At 38.8% G+C, this 19,676-nt stretch overlaps 2 protein-coding genes across 7 annotated transcripts in view; one reads left to right on the top strand and one right to left on the bottom strand.

Moving 5' to 3' along the window:
- The first annotated feature begins 1,205 nt into the window (after nt 1-1,205).
- On the top strand, nt 1,206-13,559 carry pias2 (protein inhibitor of activated STAT, 2). 6 transcript variants are annotated; one of them, XM_016294404.1, is made up of 15 exons: nt 1,206-1,265; nt 2,247-2,331; nt 2,704-3,184; nt 3,791-3,878; nt 3,976-4,026; nt 4,158-4,248; nt 5,971-6,105; nt 6,209-6,314; nt 8,849-8,922; nt 9,052-9,212; nt 9,345-9,478; nt 9,597-9,774; nt 11,859-11,998; nt 12,104-12,141; nt 12,237-13,558. In XM_016294404.1, exons 3-15 carry the CDS (start codon nt 2,707-2,709, stop codon nt 12,417-12,419), a joined length of 1,857 nt encoding a protein of 618 aa, XP_016149890.1. In that variant the 5' UTR covers nt 1,206-1,265; nt 2,247-2,331; nt 2,704-2,706; the 3' UTR covers nt 12,420-13,558. The 6 variants fall into 6 exon arrangements, 5 of the variants coding, with proteins under 5 accessions (XP_016149890.1, XP_016149889.1, XP_016149891.1 ...); XM_016294403.1 differs by having other exon boundaries at nt 1,215-1,565; XM_016294405.1 differs by lacking the exon at nt 2,247-2,331 and having other exon boundaries at nt 1,215-1,565.
- Nucleotides 13,560-13,625: 66 nt separating this feature from the next.
- LOC107601997 (elongation factor 2-like) overlaps nt 13,626-19,676 on the bottom strand; it is an 8,201-nt gene continuing 2,150 nt past the window's right edge. Inside the window, exons 2-14 of the mRNA XM_016294374.1 lie at nt 18,124-18,305; nt 17,731-17,942; nt 17,445-17,632; nt 17,253-17,358; nt 17,050-17,163; nt 16,827-16,965; nt 16,546-16,741; nt 16,185-16,443; nt 15,999-16,106; nt 15,547-15,900; nt 15,279-15,461; nt 15,070-15,202; nt 13,626-14,246 (exon numbers count right to left, since the gene is read on the bottom strand). Of these exons, the coding sequence (XP_016149860.1) occupies nt 14,053-14,246; nt 15,070-15,202; nt 15,279-15,461; nt 15,547-15,900; nt 15,999-16,106; nt 16,185-16,443; nt 16,546-16,741; nt 16,827-16,965; nt 17,050-17,163; nt 17,253-17,358; nt 17,445-17,632; nt 17,731-17,942; nt 18,124-18,305 (2,368 nt within the window). The 3' untranslated portion in view covers nt 13,626-14,052. The remainder of the gene's footprint in view (nt 14,247-15,069; nt 15,203-15,278; nt 15,462-15,546; nt 15,901-15,998; nt 16,107-16,184; nt 16,444-16,545; nt 16,742-16,826; nt 16,966-17,049; nt 17,164-17,252; nt 17,359-17,444; nt 17,633-17,730; nt 17,943-18,123; nt 18,306-19,676) is intronic.

Raw genomic sequence — 19,676 nt, 5'->3', positions numbered from 1 at the left:
CCAGAACGTTTGTGTTCTCATTTCTTTTTAGTTACTCTTGTGATGAAGAATAGCAATAAAGCTGGTTACAAAACACTTCTAATCTGGCCTGTGAGACAGATTTGTAAGGCCAAATTTATTTCCCCATCATTCTTTGTAAATGATATTACACATAAATAATATCATTATTTAGTGAGACTTCTTACTGGCATAAAAAAGAGGGATCACATTTCTCCCATTTTAATGACTTTACGTTGGCTTCCTGTAAAGTTCAGAATTGATTTTAAAATGGCTATTTTTGTGTATAAGGCTTTATCTGCTGCTGCACCAAAATACATAAGTGATCTTCTAATTCCTTCCTCTCCTCAACGAGCACTCAGGTCATGTCCGCTTCTCTTAACTGTCCTGTGTTGTCGTTGTAAATCTAAGGGTGGTCGGGCCTTCTCTGTTACAGCACCCAAACTTTGGAACAGTCTACTTTAAATATGAGGTCTGTTCCTTCAGTTTTAAATCTTATGTTCTCTCAGGCTTTTCATTAAGATTAGCTTAATGTATTTTATATATATATATATATATATATATTTAAGTTTTCTGGTTGTATTATATTTAATATGTTAGATTTTTTTTCTATATATATGCTTAATGCGTTTTCTATACAGCACTTAGGTGCAGTTCTGTTGCTTTTAAATGTGCTATAGAAATACATTTTGTCTTGACTTTTGATTTTGATAAATAGCATAACCTTTTTTATTCCAAGGCCCCTCCACTGCCCACAACAATATTCGAAGGCCTTATGAATATTGTGATTCACTCAATAAGGATTAAAGATGAGGATTTAAAAAATAATAATACAGAAGTAAATACAGAGGTTGACTTGGGCCTCAAGTGAGCCCAGGCCACCTGGTTAAGAACCACTGGCATAAACTACACAGCTAATGTGCCTAGGTGCAAAAATACTTTGTTGGGAAGTGAACATCACACCGAAATCACTGTTATGCACTGTTATATGATCTTCCCAGTAGAACTTCTTAAAGGCACAGCAGACCAAAGAAACGTTTGTTTCCATCATTCAAAGAAAGCGTGGGAAATGGTGAAAGAAAACGAAATATGGCTGTTTTGACGAAGAAAATGTTTACTTACATTACAGGTGGACCTGAAGGCCAAGAATTAAAATACAAAAATGTATTATATGACCCCTTTAACCCAGGCCGTGTCACGTGACCCGACATCTCCGGACTGGCCAGGATGAGCGCAGCCAGAAAATGGCGGATATTGAGGAGTTACGGGTAGGCGAAAGTGCAATGATAGCTGGCTACTTCTATGCGTCTTTCACATTTTAAAAACCATTTTACTGTTCGGTTTGCTGCCCTTGGGTTAGTTTCTGTATAGTTAACACAGAAACGTCCCATCACCCCGTTAGACGGATTGTGTTTAGCCTGTTAGCCGCCAACCACTCTTTTAGCTCTCGATCTGCAACACAAACATTGAAGAGCAGCCTCAAAATGTCACTGCTTTTATTACCACCTTTCACTGCATGAAAAAGCTTTATTATAATGCCTAACTGAACTGACGACTGTTCGCTGCAGGTAAAAAGTTTTTTACGTTACAATTTCTTCACTGCTCGATTTGTTTTGGCTGGTCTTTTGTTAGCTAGCGTCCGACAGCAATCGACGATGTCTACATGTAGTTTGATTTATGACTTGTTTGCATGGGCGAAAGATGTGTAGATCAGTTTGTCCGAAATGTGTGTGCGTGTGTGTAAATATAAGTCAACATTTTACACAAAATTGCGAAGTAACTTTAAAGAGGGACACCTTGAAAGTGTTGTTTACAAGCCTGCAAGTGGGTCGCCTCGCCAGCAAGAAAGACAAACTTGATCCTTGTCACCGTGATCGTTTTCTCCCCCACATTTGTCTCAAGATAACAGCTTTGCCTAATTTAGTGCATAAATCATCTTTCTAATGTTTAATTGAATGCATTGCAGTTCAGCATCAGCAGCTATACAATCAATAACAAATAGCCTGTGTGTTGGACACAGGAAAGTTAGACACCTGCTTTTGTGTGCTGTTATACTTGCCATTGTATGAGTAATTCATGTTGTCTTGTAAATTGTTCAGAAACATCCTGCTTAGCTGTAAACTAAGCTTTTTGTTAACCAGCAGTACAGTTCATTTCTGTCTGGATCAAAGTGAGCATCTGTGTTTTGTCCTTTTGTCACTCTTTTGATGTTCATCTAATTGGTCTTGGAATTATTCTCAACATTTTAGATGCATTTCGGTCATTTGTTAAGGATTTTTAAAGAAAAAAGGATTAACACGTAAGAACAATCAAGCATGGACCATGTAATGAAGGGTCAGTTGAGATTTTCTTATTTCTCTGGGGTTTCTGGAATGGGTGTATTTGGGTGGGTTGTCACCTCACTTCACGCATAATTCTTTATTAATTAAGCTGCTTTCAAATGACACCTTTTGGTTCTTTAAAAATCTAGTGTAACCATATTCCACCAGCTTATGCCATGATTATTAATGCACACATTTTTATGTTTTTGGAAATTCTTATTGTAAATGTAAAAGTTGACAGCATGGCATAGAGGGTGGTTTCTCTTACTAACTTGTGTTGCAGAAATGTTCATTTGCTTTATCAGGCCATTTGCTTTTACATGTTTGGTATCTCAAAGTGTTTTATTGCTCGTCTGGATTTTTTTAAAAATTAAATTTCTTTCAGAATATGGTATCAAGTTTCCGCGTCTCAGAGCTCCAGGTACTGTTAGGATTTGCTGGAAGGAATAAGAGCGGTCGAAAACATGAACTTTTGCTGAGGGCGTTGCATTTACTCAGGAGTGGTTGTAGTACTGCTGTGCAGATCAAAATAAAGGAACTGTATCGTCTGAGATACCCGCGGACATTTGATGGTCTTCAGGATTTGGCGGCTCTGAAGTCAAGCATTAAATCCTATTTTCAAATAGACAGCGGTGACACAGTAGTAAGCTCAGATCTTCCTCTGCAAACCGGCCATTCTGACTTCCTGCAGCAGCAGCAGCACCTGGTGGGCTGCGATTCACCTGCGTTTCATGAATCAAAGCCCATGATGATGAATATGCAGCAGCAGCCCACGCCACTTATGGCCCCCGTTCACCCAGACGTGCAGATGAAGTCCCTACCATTTTACGATGTGCTGGATGTATTGATTAAACCATCAAGCTTAGGTAATTTTATAAGATATGTTTGGATTGTTTGTTTTTTTAAAGAAATTAATGCTTTTGTTCAGCAAGGCCACATTAAATGATCAAAAGTGACAGTAAAGACATTTAGAATGTTATGAAAGTTTGCTTTTTCAAATAAAATGCTGTTACTTTATATTTATCGAAAATTCCAGAAAAAAAAATATCATGGTTTACATAAAAATATTAAGCAGCACAACTGTTTTCAACATTGTAACAATAAGAAATGTTTCTTGAGCACCAAATCAGAATGATACTGAATGACACTGAACACTAAAGTCATTTCTGCTGAAAGTTTGGCTTTTCCACATTTTAAAATATATTAAAATAGAAAAACAGAACAAAAAAGTAATCTTAAGTTGTAATAGTATTTCAAAATATTACTATTTTTATTGTATTTTTGGTCAATGCACAAGAGCATAAGAGACTTCTTTTAAAATGTTTTTAAAAATCTTACCAATCTCAAACTTTTGAACAATAGTGTATGTAAACCATTCGTTAGCCCATCAGCTGGATTGTACATGATTTCCTCTTTGCCCGTGTCTTCAGTTTAAAACTATACACCCCTTTTGACTGATTTGTGTTTTAAAGGGACCCATGCTGGTCAGAGGTTTCATCATGAAAAGTACTTCATATTTGCTTTGACTCCACAACAAGTGAGAGAAGTTTGCATTTCACGGTAAGAACTAATTGACTTAAACGTGGTTTAGATAATGTGACTTGTCTCTTACTCTTTGTCTGATTTGGTTCTTTGTTTTTCTTACACTTGTGCATAGGGACTTTCTTCCAGGTGGAAGAAGGGACTACATGGTTCAAATTCAGCTGAGGTAAGAGCCAGCTCAGTGTTGCTTTTACAATACTGTCATTTGTGTATCCGATTCAGCAACATGTACAAAGATTTTGTCACCATAATCCCAAATTTAGACACTTGACATTCTGTTTTATGTTTTGATTCTAGGTTTTGTCTAGCAGAGACCAGCTGTCCACAAGAGGACAATTTTCCAAACAGCCTCTGCATCAAAGTCAATGGGAAGCTCTTTCCCCTCCCTGTATGTAATCCTCTCACAAATAAACCTTCATTAAGCCCACATTTAATGCTTTTAGTTCTTAAAGGGGTCCTATTATGCTCTTTTACAAAGTCTTGATTTTGTTTTGGGGGTGTACTAGAACATGCTCTCATGCTTGGTGGTTCGAAAAACACATTATTTTTCACATAATTTACATTATTACAATACTTTTCTCCCCAGCCTGGCACAAATGGCTCGATTAGTTCCGGCTTTGATGAAGGTCCGCCTTCCGAAAAACAAAATGTGTTGTGATTGGTTAGCTGTCCCAGTGCGTCTCCGTCTTTCAACAAAAGCTTTTGGCGAATCCGGCACTGTACTCCCTCATGTTGTGGAAGTCCTCAGTAAAATGCGCAGCACACAATAGCAAATTGGGGTTATAATGCTCAGGAACAGAGTAAAAAAATTAATTGCAACCACTGTTTCCTGACATCATCCGCTTTCGGAAGCCCAAACAAAGACGTTTGGGGACTGAGGTGAAAAAAACTGCGTTTCAGGCAGTCGCGAAGCACAGCGTCGCGTCGCGCCACGTCTTTACAATTCGAATACATTATTTTCTATGAGTGTAGGCGCACCGGCGGTGCCGTTCGGCGTCTGTCCGCGGCGCCCAGCTATGTCGTGTTATACTTGTAAGAATTGTTCTAGACATGCCGGAAATTTTACGCTACAGCACAGCAGCTCTTCTTCTTCGTTTTTCTCTGATGCACTAACTCTGCAGCAGCACTTCGTCGTCGTCGTCTCGTCTGATGCACTCACTCAACCAAGCGTTCTAACCACAACCTCGCCCCTCCCCACCCCCCAACCATTCGATTTTCTGTAGGCGGGAATTAGTTTTAATGATATTCTAATGAGCCGCTTTGTGATATCACAAAGCCCGGAAACCAACACTGTAGTCCAAACGAGCCGTTCGTTGTAGTTCTTGAAAAGGGATTTTTAAAAAACGAATATCTCCCTTTGGAGTAGACTTTGAGATTTGTAACTTTCTAGATCTTTTTTTATGCCCAAACATACACACTGACTAAAATTAAAAAAGTGAAAAAGCATAAAAGGATCCCTTTAATAAATATATATGACTTGTTAGAACAACATAGTGCTAAGTAATTAGGCTTATTTAGGGGCCATACACTGATCAGTTTTTCTTGTGGGATGTTCATTTTAAATGTTGAACTGTCTAACTTAACATGATCTCAGAACAACTGGATGTGTACATAGTCAGTACTTAAAAATGGATGCAAACTGAATCCTTTAATAAGGTATCAGATCTATTCAACAAATAAAAACTTTTATTGCATAAACTTATCATAGTCCTCCCCCCAACAAACAGAGATTACTGATGTAATGCATAATTTGTCAATTGAACAGGAACATTGCTTATAGCAGATGACTTGAAAGATGACAGTAATATTGTCAAAATTTTTACATTTGTTCAATCAATGTTTTATGTGCTGTAGCACAGGTTTTTAAAAGGCGTGACACTGCATAGTGAAAACCTTTTTGAGATATTACAACCTAGAGAAGAACTGCATTTATTTGAAATATAAATTTTTTTGTGTAACACTGTAAAAGTTTTACTGTCATTTTTGATCAGTTTAATGCTGAATAAATATATAAATAATTTGTTTCTTAAAAACAAAAGCACTTTACTGACCCCAAACCTTTGTACATAAGTATGTATATAATTGCTGAACTGATATGGTTATCACACAGGGCTATGCACCGCCTCCTAAGAATGGTGTGGAGCAAAAAAGACCCGGCAGACCGCTGAACATCACGTCGCTGGTTAGGCTGTCGTCCGCTGTACCTAATCAGATAGTAGTCACGTGGGCACCTGAAATAGGGAAGGTATGTGAAGTGCCATTAGACCTGTTACTTAATTCAGATTTCAGCACTGCTTCAGCTTTTTCTGTATGCTAAGCATTTGTATGTATTCTCTTGTTTTCTGCAGACATACTCCATGTCAGTTTACTTGGTACGGCAGCTGACCTCCCCACTGTTACTACAAAGATTAAGAATGAAGGGGATCAGAAACCCTGACCATTCCAGAGCGTTAAGTAAGGCAACATTTTCCTCTTTGAGAAAAGAGGGGGAAAAAATACCCATGAATTCTAATTTACTGTTGACACTGGTATTAAGATCCATTTTGGCTGATCTGGGCCCGTATTTATCAAGCTTCTCAAAGTGCCATTTTAGTCTTAAGTGCTGAGAATTCATTACATGTACTCCTACTTTCAAACTTAAGTATGAAAGCAAGTTATCAAATTTCTTAAAGCTAAGAATCACTCTTACTCTCCCAGTTATTTAAGACCGCTGGAGAGGTCTCTCAAGTGGTTAGGAGTTGCCAGTAGGGGCTTGTGATGGCACTGAGGAGACAGAGACGTGCGGCGAATCTTTCAGGAGAGGAAGAATGTTCTTGAAATGTTTGACGACGAGCAGTTAATAAAACGGTTACATTTTTTTTCCTCAGTTATTCAAACAGAAATGAGCAAAGAATATTTACATTACCAAAGAACATCATAACTGACTTCAGTCTAGCGCGAGTATTATATGCTCTTTAAAAACACTCCTGTTATAATCAGTGAAGCTACCTACACTGTATCATGAATAAATCTCTTACCCCTTATTTTCACTGCACACGTCTGCGGTGCATTACGACTTCGACACACTGCTGATCCCGGCTACTCGCCATCCGTGCCGCGGCAAGTTTCTGAAGCGGCTCTCTGCGCTGCATCACTAAAGATAGGCGCCTATATTTTTGACGGATAATAATAATCGTCTTGCTGTCGTCAAAGAAATCAGCAACATGCGATATCTCTGACTATCGTCGATACACGATAGTATCGTCTACCGGCACAACCCAAAATTGAAGGTTGTGATGACGATTCGTTTCCTTACCCTAATGTATTCTCTTGAAAATTCTTTATTGTTAAATGTGTGTTGAATGTAAACTCCTATAATTTAACCATTCAATGTGAATATTCTTAAATAAGGAAATCTATTCAGTGATTGGTCCATTCGTATTTCGTCATCCAAAATCCGGTTTGTGTCACAGCAAAGTGTCGTGAATCAACTCTAAGACTGACACTTAAGATTTAGTCCTACACTTCGCTTAAATTACAACTGAGATGCTTGATAACTAACTTTTAAGCACAGCTTTGAGCCAATAATTTTTTTACACTTAAGTCAATTCTTAGCAGCGTTCTTGAGAGTAATCCTCAGAGGCTTGATAAATACGGGCCCTGATCACAGGTAGACGAGGGAGACTCATTCCCTCCTGTTTTAATACATCTCTATTGTCTACTTTCAACCACTTCTGTCCTGATTTCTTTTGAGGGGAGTCTATGGCCCAGTGTATGTGGGCTTTTTCTGATCTTTTGATCTAATATTGTGAAATAAGCTCACGCAATTTACATATGAACTGAATGCTGTGGGGTTTCCCCCATACCCCCAGGCCCCCCCATATTTTTGAAACGTTTACTGCATGGATAAAAAATTTTGCTACACATATCAGTCAAAATTGCGCTGAGAGAAAAAAACAAACATTACCCATAAGTTTTCAGCAAATCCTTTAAATTTTACCGGTATTCAGAACAGAATAAGATAAAAATCAGAAAATATAAGTAGCTATAAAATGATAGTACAAAATTATATATACGATTATAAAATAAAACACAAATTATAATGGCATTTGTTATAAACAACATAGGCCTATAAACATCTAGCAATGCTATAAATGATGTGTGCATGCAAGAGGATATTGTACGGATGTTGTCCTTATCACAGCAGAAAAAACTAAAATATTCACAATAAGAACAAAACTATGCCTTATAAAGAATAAAATAAAGCAAACAGGATGCGCTTTCATCCATCTCTGTTTACTTAAACTTGTGGTACTATAAAAATGAAACAAAACATTTTGATAATTTATGATAATCATTTAAGTGAAACATATTTTATTTAGGCCTATTCATTATATTCCTATCGTATGTCATTTTATTCAGTTTTTCTCAGTTATCTCCTGTTGCTTATGCGCATGCTAATCTAAACCACTGAATTGAAAAACTTTTCATTTTAATGGGTCATATATACTTATGCATTGTAATTTAATATAAATCTAATTTAACATTCTAATTTTGTTGGTTAATGGATAGGAAATAAGCATGGTAATGTTTAAGAATTAGCTCAGTCAGCGGAGAGTAGGCGGTCTTTAGCAGCTGTTCGAACACATTCGACCACATGAGCATCCACACTACGAGCGCAGTCCAGTCGAATGCGTTTTCCACTACCTCTGGAAGTGGACATAAGTGGACAAGCTCAAAACTTTTAGACCCCGTTCACACCTGTATTTAGCGCTGTCCACTTCTGATCGGATCGACGAAAACACATCTTAATACCAGGTGTGAACAGGGCCTTAATTGTAAATATGAATATGATCTATCACACTTGACAGTTCTCTGGTTCTCTTATTTTATTTGTTGTCATTGTCTATCTTTGTAATGAATTCTGCTTTTCCATTCTCATATTGAATTAATTGACTGAATTATTGAAATTATTTACTAAATCCACCCTCTTTTCACTATTGTAACAGTTAAAGAAAAACTCACGGCAGACCCTGACAGTGAAATTGCCACAACTAGTTTACGAGTCTCACTCATGTGTCCAGTAAGTTGCTGCCTTCATGAGATCTTAGCTGACTCATGACAGTTTTTAGTGTTTGTTTTGTGCGCTGATGTTGTACGGTAAAAAAAAAAAGAATAGTGTGTGACCAAACAAAATCCTCTTTTCATATAGCTTGGCAAGATGCGTCTTACGGTACCCTGCCGAGCTGTCACCTGTTCTCACCTGCAGTGCTTTGATGCTGCTCTATACCTGCAAATGAATGAGAAGAAGCCCACCTGGATCTGTCCCGTCTGTGACAAAAAAGCCACATATGAGAGTCTGATTATAGATGGGTGAGATTACTTTCACTATAACTGAAGTGGTGAGAAACACTCAGCCACTTTAACCACAGTAAATCATTGAATTGTTTTGCATTTATTGAGAATAATTTCCATTAAGTAAACTAGGCACTCTCTACTTGTTAGGCTCTTCATGGAAATACTTAATGACTGCACAGATGTTGATGAAATCAAGTTTCAGGAAGATGGGACTTGGTGTCCAATGAGACCAAAGAAGGAGACGTTGAAAGTGTCATCTCCGTGTATCCCAAAAATTGATTGTAAGGTTCATTAACCTTTAGAAATGTGTGAGAGCTGTCTGTCTGTGATAGGTTTTAACTAATTATATATATGATTACCATGTTTGATGCATTTTAAAAGTGATTCATGACCTCTCAGGCGCTGTCCCAGTGCGGCAAAGTGCAGTGGTGCCACCCCCAGAAACCAGCAGCACTAAAAAAGGAGACGTAATCGACCTCACGCTAGAGAGCTCATCTGATGATGAAGAGGACAGTGATCCTCCTCTGAAAAAGCGCTGTGTCTACATGTCAAAGGCTGAGGAGATGCACAACAAAGGGTTTGTCTTTTATTGATTCACTAGAAATCAGACCAGACATTTCTGTGTACCTCTTCTTTAAGCCTTGCCCTTTCGTGACCATATTTTGAATGAACCCTGAACAATAATCAAATTACCCATGGTGATGGGAAACCCTGAGATATCAGGGAATTCTAAAAATGTAATCTCTAGACCTGAAAAAGTCGTAGTCGGATTGCTAAAAGCTTTTAACCCCTTAACATTCCTGTAAAATTTCCCTAAAATGCCTAAAAAGTCATACCCAAAGTAAATTGCATGCTGTTCTTGAACCATTTGGAGTATATGCATGGTTTTGGCCACTTTTGAAAGGTGACACTCTGAGGTTTGTTCCTAAATGGAACAAACCTCAGTATCACTGTAAGTCTTACTGGTACTGAGTAATAGAACTTTGAACACACTGAAAAAGGGAAGAAAAAAAAACATTCCACCTACATTTTTTGTAAACAGATGCCTGCAGATGACTAGCTGGGAGCTATTAACTGAAAAAGCTCCAGCACTTTCAACACAATACAGCCGTCACTGCTTAAGGGGAAGCTATTAGGAGCTGGAGTTGACTGTCACTTGGCTGTATGGATCATCAATAATCTCACTGACAGACCACAGTATGTGAGGCTACAGAACTGTGTGTCTGATGTGTTGGTTTGCAGTACAGGGGCCCCACAGGGCACAGTGCTCGCTCCTTTTCTTTTTACCCTGTATACATCAGATTTCAGATACAACACCAGCAGCTGTCACCTGCAGAAGTTCTCTGATGATACTGCCATCGTTGGATGTGTATCAGAAGGGAATGATCGGAAACATCGGCAGGTCATCTCTGATTTTGTGAACTGGTGTGCATTAAACCATCTTTACATTAATGCCAGCAAGACAAAGGAGATGGTGATCGTTTTTCGCAGGACGACATCACAGATTATACCAGTGAACAGCCAGGGTTTGGATATTGAGATGGTGGCAACATACAAATACCTGGGTGTTCACCTCAACAATAAGCTGGACTGGTCCAACAAAACTGAGGTTCTGTACAAGAAGGGCCAAAGTCATCTTCACTTGCTGAGGAGACTGAGGTCATTTGGTATGTGCAGTTTACTGTTGAAATCTTTCTATAAAACTGTGGTGGCTTCTGCGATCTTTTATGTTGTAGTCTGTTGGGAAGCTGGAAGCACTGATAGAGGTATAGAAAAAGACTTAATAAATGGGTAAAGAGGGCCAGCTCTATCCTGGAATGTCCTCTGGACACCATTGAGGAAGTGGGGGAGCGGAGGGTGTTAGCTAAGCTGAGCTCCATTATGGATAACATCTCTCACCACCTGCATGAGACTGTGGGGTCCTTGACCAGTTCTTTCAGCAACAGACTGGTGTACCCACAGTGAAAGAGGGAGCGCTACTACAGGTCCTTCCTTCCAACAGCAGTCAGACTCTTTAATTGCAACAACAACAATATGTAGCACTATTACAATATACCTGCACTGTATTATCTGTTCCATATTTATTTCTTTTTTTGTGTGGATCTGGAGCTGCTGTAGTAAGTGAATTTCCCCCGGTGTGATCACAGCATGAAGCCTTGTTGGCGGTCTGACAAAGACACTGCTGTGTTGATTGTATCTTAAAATGGTTTGCATCATTCAAATCACAAGAATCTCAGCTTTCCAAAGATATGTGACATGTTTATTTTTTTATTATATATATTTTTTGAGTTGTATGTCACAAAGTTAACCCTCAAAAAAACGCAGTGTACCACAGGCGGTACAGTGGAACGCTAAACAGGTAAAAAAAAAAAAAAATGAATAAAATGCTCTACTCAATTTTGTTGCAAAATGTTTTATTAGCTTGAATTATCTATTATTATTAATTTTATGGCAATAACAATTGGGAAAAGGCGTGGAAATTCAGAAATGAAAATATGTAAGCGTTAGTATTGCTACTATAGATACAGTAGATAAAATTATCTAGAATGATTTTTTTTTTTTTAAACTAATCTTCAAAACATTGAGTGCGGTGGAACCTCTATTTCTCTATGATGTCTCTATAATGTATTGGTTTTCATATTTTTCTGTTTCCTCTTTTAGGGTCCTGACTTACCAGCCATCAACTGTTCGGGTGCCAAATGTCCAAGCGCTAGACACCTCATACCTGACCTCCTCAATAGCGGACTACTCCGTTCCATTCCACCATTCTACCTTATCCACTATTCCCACAGATATGCAAAGTATGTACTTATCTAGTCTGCCATCCAATCAAGTATGCTTTCCTTCATGATCCAGATTTAACATGAAAACTAATGTTTGTCATACAACACGCATCTTTCCCAAAGGTCTTGATTTATTTTCTCTGATTCAAGGGGATCCACAGGTATATTCTTTCAAAGAAATATTGAGACTGCATGTACTTTATGTATTTTAATTGTTTGCACAGCTGTTTACCACTAGTTTTCTTTGTTTCTTCAGCAGCATTACAGAGGCCCCATATTTTTAGACAACCTCTCCAACAGCCTTCAGAGTGCCAGCACAAGCCTGGTTTCCTCATCAGCTCCGTATGAGACGGCAACCCATAGCAGCAGCTCGAGTCATGAGACGGGTGTCATTACGGGAGGATCTTCAGGCCTATCAGACATTATCTCACTAGACTGAATCCTGGCGCATCTTTATTGGCCAGTCACTAAAATAGTTATTTTCTACATTTAACTATGGACCTCAAGAATCGTGTTTTGACAAGGACCCAGAAGGACTGCTATGAAGATCTCTAAATGTTTTGGCTGAGACCGCAACAATGCTGTTCTAAAAAGCCAACCTGAATCAAGCCGTTTTCCCTTTGAATTGAGCAAACTGCCAAATACACAATGACTCTCATCCATTAGCTATTTGATTGGAGGAGCAGAGTGAGACAAACGGCATAAATGAGTGGACTGGAAAGCTCAGACGAACCTAATAATGGCACTCATCTAAATTGTATGTTTTGCATTGGCATTTCTGCAGTTGAACGGAAGCAGGTTTTCAGCGGCAGCTCAGTTTGTTGTCTCTTCGATATCAGCAGTGCAATTATTTTTTGTTACAAGACTTCAATTGCAGCAATAAAAAAAACGTACGTTGTATATTGTAAAATGTTTGTTCACTTCATGTCTGATACCAAGGCAGAACGCCTAAGCAGATCTTTTTTATTATTTGTTTGTGGTTATTTGCTCAAGAGCCATCAGATTCCCTTTTGCTGATGTGGTAAACTTATTTTCAATCTAATTTTATATGAAAGGTTTTTTTGCTATCTGAGCACATCTTAACATTCACCTCAGAAACTGTAAAATGACCATTGTTAAAACAAGGAGTAATCAGTCTAATTTCATATTTTTTAGTCGGTTAACAGCCAGCCTGCAGGTGTAATAAAAATAAAACCATGCATTGTTGTTGTTGTTTTTTTTGAAGGATTATGCAAGTTTTTATATAGGATGGGGATCTTTTGTCTTTCAGAAATCTGCTTTAATTGTAAAATGGTTATTTACTTAATAGATATGAGTTGTGGTTTGAATTCATCTCAAATATCTTACTGGCAGGGTGCACCGGGCCCCGTGCTTGAGGGGCCCCCTGCGGCGAACGGACTGAGGGGGATACCACCCCCCCTCCCCAGAAAGCGATTGCGAACAGACCGAGGGTGGGCCACGCTCCCTACCTCGCACTGGGCCCAGCATCAGCTTGGCCCTGCTTACTGGATTATGAGCCATACAACATACTGTCAATTTGACTAAGTGTGAAGGCATGTAATGGGCTGTTTATTTCTTTTATAAGTTTTGAGTTGAACATGCTTGTATTATAAATGTAAAAAAACAAACAAAGATGTGCTGTAAATGTTTATAGTGCTTTTATTGAGCCTCCCAGTCAGGGCTGATGTTTTTAATTGACATAGGTCTCCATTGATAATGGTACAGGTGTTGTTGGGAATCTTGAATTTGCCAAAAGGAGGACACAATTTAAGATAAATATACATCCTAAGACATGTAAACCAATACACAGTGATTCAAGCATTATTTAATATTAATTTGGAAGTTTTGAATTAAGTCCAGATAGTTGTGTTGTATTGGCTTTATGTATGGACACATCAAAGACAGGTTTAACGTGCTTAGATTTTATTTTCTGTCAAATTGTGCAGATTTGAATATTTAAATTAAGCTCTATTGAATTTCTGTGTAAACATTACGCAATACACTTGAATACAGTCATCAAGTTAACATTGTAAGTTTAATGGCTTCAATCACCATGTACAATCCAGAGAAATTTATAGCTTGTCCAGGAAGTTGTCCAGTGCTGGGATGCCCTCCTTCAGACCTTTGCGTTTACGGGTCTCAGCCACAATTTGGCTAGGTTTGCTGTTTACGTCATATGGATCACCTGGCAAAATCTGCCAGTGGTCAAACACACACTGAGGGAAGGCCTGCCCACCTGTGTTAGACCTCAGGTCTGCTGTGAAGCCTGTACAGAAACAAATACAAGCAAATTATAGGCACCAAAGAAACAGGACTTTTATTTTTAAATTAACATCCACAATATATTAACATAGAAATGTATAACATTTCGGAACGCAAAAAAATGTGGGTCCCACTTTATATTAAGTGGCCTTAACTATGTACTTGCATTTAAATTAATCATTTGGTACAATGCACTTATTGTGTACATGTATGTTTTTACAGCTCAGCTGTACATGCATGTTTTTACTTATATTTTAAAAAATACCTGCATGTAATTACATCTGTAATTGATTTCTGTAATTGCACTGTTGATTCATCCCTTACACCAGGGATCCTCAAATCTGGCCCATGAGATCCACCTTTCTGCAGAGTTTAGCTCTAACCCTAATCAAACACACCTGAGCATGCTAATCAATGTCTTCAGGATCATTAGAAAATCACAGGTAGGTGAGTTTGATCAGGGTTGGAGCTAAACTCTGCTGCAGCGCATTGGCCCTCCAGGGCAAGATTTGAGGAACCCTGCCTTACGCCATAACCCACCCTTAAACCTAACCAGATCACCAAACCTGTCCCTAACCAACCGTATCCCACCTCAATAGCAGCGACAGGGTTTTGCAATACAATATGAACACAATAAGTACACTACTTACTATGTACAGTACATAGTAGTTAAGGCCACTTAATAATATAAAGTGGGACCAAAATTTGTTTAACTGCAATAACAAATGTATTTATGTATTATCACTATAAAAATGATATAAATGCTTATTGCTGTCATTTTGAACAAACTTAACTTAAGCTGCCATCAGTGTGGATTATTAACTTACCAAATGATTCATTTACAGGTAGGTATGCCTTCACAACAAATATAGGTGTACCAGCCACTTGGGACTCCTCAAACACATGGCCTCTTTTTCTGTTCAGCACACCATAGATGCCACCAACCACCTGCTCTGGGCACTGGAGGAGAAAAGGAAACGTATTAACATCAAGGTTGCTCTCTTGTTTTTCTGTTATAGGAAACCACCATGTGTACCTGAATCTCGACCAGGTAAATGGGCTCCATGAGTCTTGGCTGTGCAGTGAGCACAGATGCATACAGAACTCTGCGGGCTGTGGGAATGATCTGACCGCCACCTCTATGAATGGCATCAGCGTGAAGAGTGACGTCATGAATGTCAAAGCGTACTGCCCGCATGTTCTCTTCACAGAGTGCACCCTGGTAAAGTAACACAAAATAGTATCTCATTACTGTGTAGAAATGACTAAGCATAAATGAAAATACATAACCTGTCTTTACTCACTTCTTTGGTCGCCCACTGGAAACCGGCCACTACGCTGTCCTTTATCTCATTCAGATACTGAACGCCTTTTGTGATATCCACAAGGATGTTGGGCCCTGTGCCATCTGGTCCAAAGCACCAAATCTTACGGGCCTCAGCGACCTCCCATTCGTATTTCTCAGCCAGGTAGCGAGCTCTCTGTTTGAGCTCCTGTCGAGCGGTCACATCACCCTTATCGATGTCCTCGGCTAGGCCATCTGGGAGGGGCCGAGCTTTCATGTACAGACGATTGTGCTTGTTGGGAGACTTGGACAAGCAAACCTGGTCTGATTCTTCACTGACGGTTTCACGATATGACACAACTGGGTCTGATTTCTGCAAAAAAATGGCCTCAAGCTCTTAATGGAAAGGAATGAAGTAAAAAATATCTGTAAACTCAGATATTAAAATCAGTATTGTCATCCAAGCGCTACCTTCAGAGGGATGCAGGCATGATCTTCCTCGAGGTCTTTTAGGCAAATCTCCAGATGAAGCTCTCCAGCACCTGCCACAATGTGCTCACCAGACTCTTCAATGATACACTAGCAGAAGAGACTTGTTTGTTATTGGAAAGACTGAATTTTGTTTTCACCATCTTATTACCCTGCTAAGATATTCACCTGAACCATAGGATCAGACTTGGCCAGGCGTTTAAGGCCCTCTACCAACTTTGGCAGATCAGCTGGGTTCTTGGCCTCCACAGCAACTCTCACCACAGGACTAACACTGAACTTCATAATACGCATGTTGTGAGCATTTTCAAAAGTGGTAATGGTGCCAGTCTTAACTAGGAACTGATCAACCCCAACCAAACCAACAATGTTCCCGCATGGCACATCTTCAATGGGCTCTACGTAGCGACCCATCATCAAGATAGTTCTGAGGAGGACATAGTGTGATCCTAATGTTAATAAGGGTAATGATCATCAAATCATCAATTGAGAATGACTTGTATTGTATATGTAATTGACAGCAGCAAACCTTTGGATTGGCTTTATGTACAAGTCCTCCTTTTTTCCTGGTGTGAAGTTTGGGCCCATGATGCGCACCTTCTGCCCTGTACAAACAACACCAGAGAAGACACGACCAAAGGCATAGAATCTACCCTTGTCGGTGGTTGGCACCATCTTGGAGATGTACATCATGAGAGGGGCTTTAGGATCACAGTTCTTTATACCTGAAAAGTCAAAGGTGGAATGTGAAAAAGCTGGCAAAAACAGATCTCCCTGACGTGTCAAACACCTCGCAATGTTAACACTCACCCATGGCGGCCTCATCATCTCCAGGACCCTCGTAAAGCAGTTCACAGCGGTACTTTTGGGCAGTGACAGGAGAAGGAAGATGGATGGTAATCATCTGGAGCAAAGCGTCACCTGCAGGCAACCAGCGGCGCATCACAGCCTGGAAGCATTGAAACAACCGTGTGTCAACAGCAACGGTAGAATTAGGGTGCAGATTCTCAGAAGTTTAGTTCTTTAGTTGTACCTTAAGTAGAGGTTTTCCTTCTTTTTCTTTGTCTTCTGCATCAAGCTTAACTTCAAGTTTCTCAATCAGTTTCTGGGTCTCTTCTTTTTTGAAATTCATAATGGCATCAAAAACCTGTGTAAGGAGTTCAAATAAGAGATGAACTGTAAATGAGTCACAGTAGCAAGACTCAAGTGATAAGAAGAACTGATTTAAACGGAAACCTTAAAGATTGGATCCAAGACAAGCTGGCAGAAAGTACGAGGAAGCTTCTTGCCATCTGCATTGGCTGCCGATTTGCTGAATTTTCCACAAGAGGGATCGAAGTACCTGAAAAAGATGGCTTTGAGATAAAGAGTATTTTGTGTATACACACAATTTATACTGGAAATCACATGGGCAGCTTAGACACTTACTTTTCTCCCCAAAGCTTTTTCATCATCTCCTCCACTTTCTTAGCCCGTTCTGCTGGAGGAAGGTCTGCTTTTTTCTTATCTCCTTTGGCAGCAAACTTGGCCACATACATCTCAGCAAACTGCTTCAGAGTAAAAGCCCAGCCATGGAGACCTGATCCAAATCCAACAGTCCCAATCACAGGATCCACCTAAGGTACCCCCCAAATCAATAAGAAACAGATAAATAAAAGCATTTATTTTACTCATAAAGTTTACTTTTCTGTCTCAACTGCTACTGATCTGTTACCATAATGTTTCCCATTGGTCCATGTTCTCCTTCACCGTAGGTTGAGATGATGACATTAACATTCTCCACAATCCTCTGGAAGGTTTGGAAAAGCTCATCGGGTTCCAGCTGCAACTCGAGGAGGGCACGATCCATCTTGTTCATCATCAAGACAGGCTTGATGCGCTCTGCAATGGCTTGTCTCAAGACGGTTTCAGTCTGCACACATACACCTGTGGAACAATTCAAATTGTGCCTTTTTAAACTCACTTTTTGGTCAGACATCGAAATCTTACTATAAGGTTACACGATGAAACCATTAGTGTGGTTGAATGTTCTTATTGCATTTTAGAGGACTGCCTTCATTAGAGAAAAGAAGTGTGAACTTAATATCCTAAAATGAATTTGCCTTACCTGATACACAGTCTACCACAACAAGGGCACCATCTGTAACTCTTAGAGCTGCCGTCACCTCAGAAGAGAAGTCAACATGTCCCGGTGAGTCGATCAGGTTGATGAGGAAGCCAAAACCATCCTTGCACTGCTTAATGAAGGCGGAGTCATTCTCACCAAGCTCATAATATAGAGAGATGGCCCTGTGAGGGAAACATATGTAGAGGGTTTCAGTGTTTGTAAAAAATGTAATTGTGGTATTTCCTTAATAAATAGACACTCGAGCTAGTTGATGAAAGAGCCATATCTCAAAAACGACAAGGTTTTATATCAACAGTCCACTAATGTGTGTTGAAAGAAATTAATACTTTGCAAGGACAAATTACAATCATTACAATTCTATACATCAAAGAATCCTGAAAAATGTATTTCTACAAAAATATTAAGCAGCACAACATTGATAATAATAAAAAGTGTTCCTTCAACAGCAAATTAGAATGATTTCTGAAGAATCTTGTGATACTGAACACTGGAGTAATGGCTAATTTGAGACGTTTAAATACAAACCCGATTCCAAAAAAGTTGGGACATTGTACAAATTGTGAATAAAAACAGAATGCAATGATGTGGAAGTTTCAAATTTCAATATTTTATTCAGAATACAACATAGATGACATATCAAATGTTTAAACAGAAAATGTATAATTTTAAGGGAAAAATAAGTTGATTTTAAATTTCATGGCATCAACACATCTCATAAGTTGGGACAAGAATATGTACACTGGAACTGTATATGTCATTATATTATATAATGTTAACACCAATCTATTTGAGCTATTAAAATCATTTCTACTGTAAAATACGCTAATAATACCACAGGTTGTGCAATGAAGGGCCACATAACAACCTATGGCCAATAATAACAAAGACAGAGCACAGAAACACAAAACCTTTTGACACATGATAATGCCGTAAACATTAAATAAGTATTAATGAAAGAAATAAAGATTAATTTCAAATTATAATTAAAATATTAAAATAATAATATTTCAAGTTAGATACAATCCAAACAAATGTGATGGTTCAAGCAGGGAATTCTGGATATGTGTCTTCTCCCATAAATTAAAAGGCATTTCATACGTTTTACAGGTGTCTATTTTATTTAAAAATACAGGCTAATATATTCAAAATATCTATTTTTACTGTATATGGTCAAGTAAGCTCACCTTCTTATGCGTTAAAACATTTTACTTGAATTTTTCCGCGTATTATGCTTTCAAACAGTAAATGCTGATTTCATTAACGCTTTTAAATTGAGAGAGCGCTGAAGTGCGGTCTGTACTAGGGGTTGCACCGACTAATCGACTAGTCGACTTCAATGCTCTGCCATGACGCTTTAAGCTTGACGTCGACTAATCGCTGGTCCTACAGGATAATACATCTTTGAAGGACTTCCACATTTACGCTCCGTTTCCAAACAATTCAAATGACAAATAAATGCATACTCTGAAAGCGCTCCACAAGACATGTGTGATTATATTACTGGATGCTCGAAATTGAACGGGAGAATGCAC

The sequence above is a fragment of the Sinocyclocheilus grahami genome, unplaced genomic scaffold, assembly GCF_001515645.1.
Source record: "Sinocyclocheilus grahami isolate Dianchi unplaced genomic scaffold, SAMN03320097.WGS_v1.1 scaffold317.1, whole genome shotgun sequence".
NCBI lineage: Eukaryota > Metazoa > Chordata > Actinopteri > Cypriniformes > Cyprinidae > Sinocyclocheilus > Sinocyclocheilus grahami.
The sequence above is the reverse complement of the archived record's forward strand: the minus strand, read 5'-3'. Positions and strand labels throughout refer to the sequence as shown.